Source organism: Ailuropoda melanoleuca, unplaced genomic scaffold (assembly GCF_002007445.2).
Source record: "Ailuropoda melanoleuca isolate Jingjing unplaced genomic scaffold, ASM200744v2 unplaced-scaffold7743, whole genome shotgun sequence".
Lineage (NCBI taxonomy): Eukaryota > Metazoa > Chordata > Mammalia > Carnivora > Ursidae > Ailuropoda > Ailuropoda melanoleuca.
In genome coordinates, this window is record NW_023253040.1 from 557,497 (window position 1) to 569,140 (window position 11,644).

Sequence of the window (11,644 nt, forward strand, 5' to 3'; positions counted from 1 at the left end):
TCTACATCTGGAAAGTGTTTTTGGATATTGGAGGAGGTGTTATGCTGTTAGAATATTTTTTTAAAAATTTTTATTGAAATTCAATTTAGATAAAACACACTGTGCTATTCCTTTCTGGGATAGAAGTTAGAGATTCATCAGTTGTGAATAACACCCAGTGCTTATTACGTCAAGTGCCTACTTAATGCCCATCATACATTTATCCCATCCCTCTACCAACCCTCAGTTTGATTTCTTTGTTGAGATTCTCTTATGATTTACCTCCCTCTCTGTTTTCTTCTCATTTAATTTTTCCTTCCCTTTCCCTATGTTCATCTGTTTTTTTTAAAAATAATATTCCACATATGAGTGAAATCATATCGTTTTGGTACAAAAATGCATGTAAAATGAGAAGCACCTAAAAGATATCATGCATGTTTTTCCCCAAAAAGAAATTTTCAATACTGACTTATAGAGAAATAGAGAATTTTGGGGAAAAAGAAATTTTCTATGACTGACTTATAGAGAAATGGAGAATTTCTTTTTGGGAAAAAAGATGCATGATGCTTTTTAGGTGCTTCTCATCTTAACATGAACTTTTGTACTTTTTCCTCATCTATTCAGTGATTTCTTTTTATTTATAATACATTAAAGTAGCATAGCTTAAAATTAATTTATTGAACTTTATGAAAATGTTCTTACACCATATAATGTTTTTAATACTTGCCATAGTATTACCTTGTGGAATCAGAGGTGGGGGAAAAAACTGATTAGATAACTTTGTATATGTTTAAAAAAGGTCTAAGAATTCAGCACTTAAAGGAAGGGAATAAAAAAGAGGAGGAAACATGTATTTTTGAAGTTGGACAGAAACTTGTAATAAATTCATAGGTTAATTGGGAAATTAAGTGATGATGATCAAAAAATATAGAACTAAGAGACACTGAGTAATCATACAGTCTCTAAATGTTGTCTTGTGTGCAACGATTTGGACTAAGCCCTGATGATGCATGGCTTACTTTTAAAAGTTACTGTACTATGATAATATTATTGTCCATTAGTTCATGAAGAAAACAACAGTAGTGTACAATATGGATACTTTACCTGGCTGGGAAACTGATGTGGAGATAACCCAAGTCATTTAATAATTATTATTTTATTTTCTCTTAAAGGAAAATCAGTGTCATACATAGACTCTTCAGTTATCATCTCCTTTGATATTTCAAAGTAAACAATGAAGACAGGAAATCAAAGTGTTGAAACAGACTTTATACTTTCTGGTCTTTTCCAATATGGCCACATGGACACTTTCCTCTTTGTTGCCATTGTAATCCTCTTTGCAGTGGCTCTGATGGGGAATATCATACTGATCCTTCTCATTCAATTGGACACCAGACTCCACACTCCAATGTACTTTCTATTCAGTCAGCTCTCCTTCTTGGATATAATGAACATTTCCACCACAGTGCCCAACATGACCACTAACTTCCTGACAAACAGTAAGACCATCACATTTTTAGGCTGTGAGATTCAAACATTTGTATTCTTGGCCCTTGGTGGGACTGAAGCTCTTCTCCTTGGTTTCATGTCCTATGATCGATATGTAGCCATCTGTCACCCTTTGCACTATCCTGTACTCATGAGCAAGAAGATCTGTTGGTTCATGGTCACATGTGCATGGACCAGTGGTTCTATCAATGCTTTAGTACATACATTGTATGTATTTCATCTTCCATTTTGTAGATCACGGCTCATCAACCACTTTTTCTGTGAACTTCCATCTCTATTGCCACTGGTGTGTCAGGATACTTACCAGTATGAGCATACAATCCTCCTCAGTGGGCTTATTATTCTGCTGCTGCCATTCATGGCTATTCTAGCTTCCTATGCCCGTGTACTTACTGTGGTGTTCCAGATGAGCTCAGGCAAAGGACAGACAAGAGCTATTTCCACTTGCTCCTCTCACCTGATTGTGGCAAGCCTATTTTATGTGACTGCTCTCTCCACCTATACAAGGCCACACTCCTTGCATTCTCCAGAAGAGGTTAAGGCAGTGGCAGTGTTTTACACCATCATCACACCTCTTCTGAACCCATTTATCTACAGCCTGAGGAATAAGGAGGTTATTGGGGCCATGAGAAGACAATTGGTAGAGTGTATATTTGTACACAAAATGTCACCTTAGGAGCCATTATTGATTGAGATTGAATAACATGGAATATTTGTTTGGAATACTGTTCTTGAATATGTAAACAATAATAAATATTTACCAAATAAATAAATTGACAAATATCTTGAATCCTCCTGGTTTCAGAATGGCTTAATCATATGTATTGAAACTGGATGGATTTCCAAACTGGAACCTGGAAAAATGTGTTATTGTCAACATCATCTAGCTTCTAAAGCAATAGGTTTCATTCTTGATAACTTAGTGTTTGCATATCACAACAAATATTTTATAATGTTTTTCTTAATATCTGAAAAGCAATGAAAAGGAAATACAGTCCACTCAAACCCATAACATTAAAACGATCTATGTAAAAAAACATACTGCAATGTAGAGCAGACTAGATAACCTACTCATTTACGTGTTCACTCAACTGTTTTAATGTTTTTTTAAAGATGTATTTATTTATTTATTTTTATTTTTAATGTTTTTTAATTATATTATGTTAGTCACCATACAGTACATCCCTGGTTCCTGATGTAAAGTTTGATGATTCATTAGTTGCGTATACTGTTTTAATGTTTAAATATGTGTGTGGCACTGCTGCATGCATTGGTGATATGGAAATAAAGAAACATTAGAACCAACAGAAATCTTTGAACACATTTAGTTTGCATTTCAATGCAGGGAGATGTAACATTAATAAAATAAATATGAATAATTTAAAGTATGTCTAAAGTAGTAATTAAGAGAATAAAACTGGATATTGGGAAAGGGTAAGCTAGAGTGTTTTTTAATTTTATATAAAATAGTCCAAAAGGGACAAATATGAGAGGGATATTTGGTCAAAAATTTGTCTGAGGTGAAAAAGTATTTCAAATGGATATGTCATAAAGAATGTTCTGCGCATAGGAAAAAGTAAATAAAAAAATTTTTAATAGGAAACCTGATTGATGGGCACAGAAAATGAAAGAATAAATTGTTGGACTTCAGGAAATGAGTAGATTTAATGGAATCTGAATTTGAAATGTAAGATTGACCATTGTGAGGAGTTTATTTTTTAATCCAAGAAAATTGGCAAACATTCCTGTGCTTGCAAAGAGAATCGAAATATGGAATTACGGGACATTGCAATAGTTCCATTTTTTTACAAGATTCTACCTTGGAGAAAAGTGGTAATGGCAGAGAAGCAAGAAGTGGCCAATCTCTGGAAGTGAGTAGAAAGCAAACCTTTGAGGCTTGTTGACAGATACAATGTAAAATGTGAGGGACTCATGAGAACAAAGACTTGGCCTGAAATCTTGGAAGAAAAACTGGAAGTAAGGAATCATCATTATTACTATTGAGGGAAACCATAGGAGTAAAATTTCCATCATCCATTAGCACCCCCCTTCTACTTTAGTCATTGTTCTGATTTCCATGAACACTCACGGAAGCTCTTATTAATAGACTCCAATGAACAATTCTCTTGTGCAATTGGATTCTTTTTCTCAATACTTATGAGGTGCAACCTTAACAATGCAAGCATTAATGCTGTTGTTTTTATTGCTGACTAACATTCCACTGTATGAATATATTTTTCTTTCATTGGGTCATTTGATATTTCCAGATGTTATGATTTTTTTTTTAAATGCTATAACCCTCCCTATACAAAAGTTTTCTTATGGGCATATGTACTAAATTATTTTAGCATATAACAAGGAATGATATTGTTTGGTCATAGGTAAGGTGCATGCTTAACTTTAATAAGACAGTTAAATTGTCATTTTAATATTAAATATTCCAAAAGGAATAAAGAAAGACTTAGTGCTTAAGTGTTTGTGTAAGTAATACAGTAGATTGGTGTTTCACTTAAAATATTTCCTGCGAAATCTCTTAGAGACTCATTGACATGTCTGCAACCATTGTCAATGATTTTCATAACAATTTCAATTTTCTAAGAGCACTCATTCTTGCTCCAAAATAAATGATATTTGTTCCATGGACATCTTTCTTATTTAGCTTATTTGTTTATGTTATAATGTACATCACTACACCTGACATGAATCCAGTAATTAAAACACCACAATTATTAGATCTCTTGAGAACTCTATCCTCTCCTCATACCTTCTTCATTGTACTGAGTTTCTAAACTAGCATTGCCTTGTTATAATATGGTATTATGAAATATACATACATGGAATATTATAAATGTTTACCATCAAAGTTTGAACTTAATATAAACATTTTAGGGTGAAGTTTTTTTTAAGAACTTCTCTCTATTTGACATTATTTTATTGTGGGTTATAATATTTTGCTGTTAAGTAATATCCTTTTTAAAAACTTTAAAATAATTTTTCACTTTCAGATTGATGGATTATAGATCATTTTCAGTTTTTGCTGTTATGTATGGGGCATTTATGAATATGCTTCCCACAGACAAGGGTTTATATTGCTTATATACTTTTTCTGGAATCACTGGATCATAAAATATAACAATGGTCATGGTTTTGGAATTAGGCCAAGTGATTTCCAAAATGGTAGCAATTTACATTTGTAAGAGATATATGCTCTCACAATGACAGGGATCTCCAAGATTCAGATTTGTCATTTGAGACATCTTAATTCTTAGCAACTGAATGGACCTAAATGCTTATTTATTTATTTATTTATTTATTCTTTTTTTAATGTATTTTTATTATATTATGTTAGTCACCGTACACTACATCCCTGGTTTCTGATGTAAAGTTCGATGATTCATTAGTTGTGTATAACACCCAGTGCACCATGCAATACATGCCCTACTTACTACCCATCACCAGTCTATCCCATTCCCCCACCCCCTTCCCCTCTGAAGCCCCCAGTTGTTTCCCAGAGTCCATAGTCCTAATGGTTCATTCCCCCTTCTGTTTACCCCCCTTTTTACTTTCCTTTCTTGTCTACTGATCTTCCTAATTCTTATGTTCCATGATGAGAGAAACCATATGATAATTGTCTTTCACTGCTTGACTTATTTCACTTAGCATAATCTCCTCCAGTCCCGTCCATGTTGCTGCAAATGATGGGTAATCATTCTTTGATGGCTGAGTAATATTCCATTGTATATATGGACCACATCTTCTTTATCCAGTCATATGTTGAAGGGCATCTTGACTCCTTTCATGATTTAGCCATTGTGGACAATGCTGCTATGAACATTGGGGTGCATATGGCCCTTCTCTTCACTACATCTGTATCTGTGGTGTAAATACCCAGCAGTGGAATTGCTGGATCCTAGGGAAGCTCAATTTTTAACTATTTAAGGGACCTCCACCCTGTTTTCCAAATTGGCTGTATCATCTTGCATTCCAACCAACAGTGTAAAAGGGATCCCCTTTCTCCACATCTTCTCCAACATTTGTTTTTTCCTGTCTTGTCCATTTTTGTCATTCTAACTAGCATAAAATGGTATCTGAAGGTGGTTTTGATTTGAATTTCCCTGATGGCTAATGATTTTGAACATCTTTTCATGTGTCTATTTGCCATTTGTATGTCTTCATTGGAAAAGTGGCTGTTCATATCTTCTGCCTATTTTTTGATTGGATTATTTGTTTCCAATGTATTGAGTTTGAGAAGCTCTTTGTAGACCTTGGATACCAATCTTTTTTCTGTAGTGTCATTCGCAAATATCTTCTCCCATTCAGTGGGCTGCCTCTTAGTTATTGTTTCCTTTTTTGAAAGATGTAGAATTTTCCCACATGTTCATTCTTTCCTTTGTTTCTCTTGGCTTTGGAGATGTGTCATGAAAAAAGTTGCTGTGGCCAACCTCAAAGAGTTTGCAGCTTATCTTCTCCTCTAGTTTTTGATAGATTCCTGTCTCACATCAAGGCCTTTCATCTATTTGGAATTTATCTTTGTGTATGGTGTGAGAGAGTGTCCAAGATTCATTCTTTTGCACGTAGCTGTCCAATTTTCCCAGCACCATTATTGAGAGACTGTCTTTTTTCCACTTTTTTTTTTTTCCTGCTATGTCAAAGATTAGTTGCCCAAAGAGCCGAGGGTCCATTTCTGGGTTCTCTATTTTGTTCCATTGGTCAATGTGATTTTGATTTGAATTTCCCGGATGGCTAATGATTTTGAACATTTTTTCATGTGCCTGTTACCAATTGAATGTCTTCATTGGAAAAGTGCTTGTTACTGTCTTCTGCCCATTTTTTTATTTGAATATTTGTTTCTCACGTATCGAGTTTGAGAAGTTCTTTGCAGGTGTGTGATACCAATAAAGTTATCTGCAGTTTCATTTGTATATATCTTCTCCCATTCCATGGGTTGCCTATTAGTATTTCTGACTGTTTCCTTGCCTGTGCAGAAGTTTTATCTTGATGAAGTCCCACAAGTTCATTTTTTCTTTTGTTTCTCTTGCCTTTGGAGATGTCTCATGAAATAAGTTGCTGTGGCCGATGTCAAAAAAGTTGCAGCCTATGTTCCCCTCTAGGTTTTTAATGGATTCCTGTCGCACATCGAGGTCTTTCATCCATTTGGCGTTTATCTTTGTGAATGGTATGAGAGGGTGGCCAAATTTCATTCTTTAGCATATCGCTGTCCAATTTTACCAGCACTATTTATTGAAGAGGCTGTCTTTTTTCCACCGGATGTTTTTTCCTGCTTTGTCAGAGATTAGTTGCCCATAGAGCCGAAGGTCCATTTCTGGGTTCTCTATTCTGTTCCATTGGTCTATGTGTCTGTTTTTGTCCCAGTACCATGCTGTCTTTGTGATCACAGGTTTTTAGTATAGGTTGATATAAGGCAACTTGATGCCCCCAGGTTTGTTTTTTCTTTTCAACAATTCCTTGGTGATTCAGGACCTTTTCTGGCTCCACACAAATTTAAGGGATGTTTATCCCAGCTCTTTGAAAAATGTCATTGGTATTTTGTTTGGGATGACATTGAAAGTGTAGATTTCTCTGGGTCACCTAGACATTTTAACTATGTTAATTCTTCTGATCCACGAGCATGGAATATTTTTCTATCTTTTTGTATCTTCTTCAATGTCTTTCAAGAGTGAACTGTAGTTTCTAGAATATAGATCTTTTACATCTTTGCTTCAGTTAATTCCAAGAGTATCCTATGATATTTGGTGCTATTGTAAATGGAATGGATTCCCTAATTTCTCTTTCTTCAGTCTCATTGTTCGTGTCTAGAAATACAACTGATTTCTGAGCACTGATTTTGTATCCCACCACATTACTGAATTGCTCTGTAACTTCTAGTAGTTCAGTGGTGGAGTCTTTTGGGTTTTCTATATAGAATATCATGTCATCTGTGAAGAGAGACAGTTTGACTTCTTCTTTGCCGATTTGAATACATTTAATCCATTTTTGTTGTCTGATTGCTCTTACAAGGACTTATAGTACTATGTTGAATAATAATGGCGAGAGTGGGCATCCTTGTTGTGTTCCTGATCTTAAGGTAAAGGTTTTCAGCTTTTCCCCATTGAGAATAATATTCGCTGTAGGCTTTTCATAGATAGTTTTTATGAAATTGAGGAATATACCCTCTATCCCTACACTCTGAAGGGTTTTGATCAGGAAAGTTTGCTGTATTGTGTCAAATGCTTTTTCTGCTTCAATTGAAGGATCCTATGGTTCTTGACTCTTCTTGTTGGTATGATGTAGGACAGTGATGAATTTGCGAATATTGGACGACCCTTGCATCCCATGAATGAATCCCACTTTTTCATGATGGATAATCCTTTTAATGTTCTGTTGGATCCTATTAGCTAGGATCTTGTTGAGAATTTTGTGTCCATATTCATCAGGGATATGGGTCTGTAATTCTCCTTTTTGATGGAGTCTTTGCCTGGTTAGGGGATCAAGATAATACTGGCCTCATAGAATGAGTTTGGCACTTTTCTTTCTGTTTCTATTTTTTGAAACAGCTTCAGGAGAATACGTATTATTTCTTCTTTGAATGTTTGGTAGAATTCCCTGGGGAATCCATCAGGCCCTGGACTCTTGCTTTTTGGGATGTTTTTGATCACTGTTTCAATCTCTTCATAATTAATTGGTTTGTTTAAATAATCAATTTCTTCCTGTTTCAGTCTTGGTAGTTTATAGGTTTCCAGGAGGCATCCATTTCTTCCAGGTTGTTTAATTTATTGCACAAAATTGTTAATTAAATTTTCTAATGATCCTTCCCATTTCTTTGGTGTTTGTGTGATCTCTCCCTTTTCATTCATAATTTTATTAATTTGGGGCCTTTCTCTATTTTTTTGAATGAGTCTGGCCAGTTGCTTATTGATCTTATTTAGTCTTTCAAAAAACCAGCTTCTAGTTCTATTGATCTTTCTACTGTGCTCCTGGTTTCTAATTCATTGATCTCTGCTCTAAACTTGATCAACTGCCCTCTCATGCATGGGTTAGGCCTGTTCTTCTGTTCCAGCTCCAGCTTCTTGAGGTGAGAATATAAAAACTGCATTTTAGATTTTTCTATTCTTTTGAGTGAGGCTTTGATGGCTATGTATTTTCCCCTTAGGACTGCCTTTGCAGTGTCCCATAGGTTTTGGACCAATGTGTTTTCATTTCCATGATCTCCAAAATTGCTTAATCTTCTTTTTAATTCCCCGCTTTACCAATAATTCTTGAGCAAGACAGTTTTTAGTTTCCAAGTTTTTGCGTTTCATCCAAATTTTTCCTTGTGATTTTGTTCCAGTTTCAAAGCATTGTGGTCTGAGAATATTCAGGGAACAATGTGAGTCTTTTAGTATTGGTTGAGACCTGCTTTGTGACCCAGTATATGGTCTATTCTGTAGAAAGTTCCATGTGCATTTGAAAAGAATGAGTATTCTGTTGTCCTGGGGTTCAGTGTTCTATATATATCTATGAGGTCCACCTGGACCAGTATGTCATTCAAAACTCTTGTTTCTTTGTTGATTTTCTGCTTAGGTGATCTGTCCATTGCTGATAGTAGAGTGCTGAGGTCCCCTACTATTAACATATTATTATCTATATGTCTCTTTATTCTGGTTAATAGTTGGCTTGTGTGTCTAGCTTCTCCCCTGTTGGGGGCATAGATATTTAAGACTGTCATATGCAATTCTTAAATACATCTTTTATAAATAGTATAGTTTCCTTTTATATCTCTAACTATAGTCTTTAGTTTAAAATCTAATCTGTCTGATTTGAGAATTGCTAGCCCAGCTTTCTTTTGATGTCCATTGGCATGAAAAATGGTTCTCCATCCCTTCACTGTCAGTCTGGATGTATCTTTAGTTTCGAATGGGTTTCTTGTGGACAGCAAATGGGTGGGGCATCTCTTTTTATCCAATCTGCAACTCTGTGGCATTTTTTGGGAGCATTTAGGCCATTGACTTTGAGAGTAATTATTGAGAGATATGATTTTAATGATGTCATGTTCCCTGTGAAGTCTTTCTTTCTATAGATTGTCAATTTCTGTTCTGTATCACTCTTGGGGCCTTTTACTTTTATAGTACCCCCCTTACTATCTCTTCTAGGGCTGGCTTGGTGGTTACAAATTCCTTCAATTTCTGCCAGTCTTGGAAGGTCTTTATCTCTCCATCAATTTTGAATGACAAGTCGCTGGATAAAGGATCCTTTATTGCATTTTCTTCTCAGTTAGAGCTCTGAATATGTCTTGTCAAACTTTCCTGGGTTGCCACATCTCCGTAGACAGGTCTGACACTTTTCTGATGTTCCTCCATCTGTAGGTTAGGATTGTCCTCCCCCTGGCCACATTCAAGATTTTCTCCTTGGATCTAATATTTGCAAACTGCACTATTATGTGACGTGGTGTATGTCTGTTCTCATTGATCTTGGGAAGGTTCCTCTCTGCCTGTTGCACGTGAATGCTTGTTTCCTTTGCCAGATTAGGTAAATTCTCAGCTACAATTTGTTCAAATACCTATTCTAGACCTCTCTCTTTCTCTAGCCCTCGGGATGCCATTGTTTCTGACATTGGAATGTTTCATTGAGTCAGTAATATCCCATAATCTACATTCTTGGGATTGGAATTTTTTGAGCCAAGGTTCCATTTTTTCCTTCTCTTCTAACATCTGATATTCCAATTCTCTAATTCGTTCTTCTGCCTCATTTACCCTGGTCATCAGAGCTTCCATTTTAGACTGCATTTGACTCATAGCATTTTTACTTTCTGCAGATTCACTGTCTTTCTGCCCTTAGATTCTGTATTCTCGTTAATATTTTTTTCAATCCTACACATCATCTTGAACATTGTTACTCTGAACTCCATTTCTGACAATTTGGTTATATCCATATCCATCAGTTCTGTGGCAGAGGCCACAGGCTCTTTTTCTTTCCTTTTTTGGAGGGTTCCTCCTCCTTGTCATTCTGATGAAAATAGGTTGTGGGGATGCACAGAGCCCACATTTTTGACAGGACCCAGGCAGTGTGCACTTGTTTTACAGGACCTTAGGGATGCGGTCTTCTTGATTTTTTCAGACTGCCTTCTGGGGGAGGGGCTTGCAGCCTTGATACTCAGACAACCCTGTTTGGCTTGAGTTGCCCAGTCCCTGCGAGAGGGGGGTGGGGATGGGCACAATATGAGCTGGTATTTCTGGGCTTTTGTCCTCTGGTGGCTTTCTCTGGCGGTTTTCTGTTACTAGAGTCAGAGCTGTAATGGCCATAGCCTATCCTCTGTCTCAGAACAGAGAGATCGCAGCCCTCTCTCTACTGAGCTCTCCTGGCCCCTTTAACTCTGTTTCTGTTGGTGCTGCTAAAGCCCCCACAGTGTCCAGGGTTCTGCTCCACACAGCCACTCTTCTAGCCCTTCCTTCCAGGTCTGATTCATCTCTGTTCTTTGTGCTTCTAACACCACCAGCCACTCCTGGTTCCTGCGGATGCTCCCAAGCTCCCTGTTTCAGTCCAGTTCCAGGGAGCGCTCCGGAGCTTTGGTTTTCAGTCTGTTCATGTGCACGCTTGTTAGCTCCAGGTCTCAGACTGCTTACTTGCAGCTACCGGTCCACAAGTCCGGCCAATTCCCCAGGGCAGGAGGTTACTACTTCCTGATGCCCAAGCATGAAGGCTCCCTCCCCCTTCCATTAATCTTTCTATATCTGTGTGTGGATTCACAGCTCCCCACTTTGAACCTCAATACTCAGTACTGGAGATGTTCATTTGTAGAGATCCCGATGTATCTTCCCACCTCTCAAGCTGATTTCATGGGTGTTTGGGATGATCTGGTAGATATCCAGCTCGATTCAGGGGACCAGCTAAAGAAAGGTCCCTTACCCCTCCACCATCTTTTTCCAACGAAGATAAACATATTCTTAATCCTCTTTATTTCTTTCACCCATCCTCCCACATAACTCCTCTGGAAACTACCAGTTCATTTTCTCTATTTAAGTGTTTTATCTTTGTTTATCCCTTTGCTTCTTTATTTTTGTTTTTGTTTTCATTTGTTACCTAAATACCATTATGAATGAAATCATAGTGTATTTGTCTTTCTCTGGCTTATTTCACTTGATATCTGCCCTCTAGATCCATCCATGTTGTTGCAAATGGG

At 36.7% G+C, this 11,644-nt stretch overlaps 1 protein-coding gene across 1 annotated transcript; it reads left to right on the top strand.

The window, feature by feature from the left end:
• Positions 1-1,174: 1,174 nt before the first annotated feature.
• Positions 1,175-2,164, top strand: LOC100473838 (olfactory receptor 2AK2-like). The gene has a single exon (XM_034653320.1). It carries the CDS (start codon positions 1,214-1,216, stop codon positions 2,162-2,164), a length of 951 nt encoding a protein of 316 aa, XP_034509211.1. The 5' UTR covers positions 1,175-1,213.
• The last annotated feature ends 9,480 nt before the right edge of the window (positions 2,165-11,644 follow it).

What these genes read in the sequence shown, in the direction of transcription:
- LOC100473838 (XM_034653320.1), top strand. Translation starts at nt 1,214, where the DNA reads ATGAAGACAGGAAATCAAAGTGTTGAAACAGACTTTATACTTTCTGGT.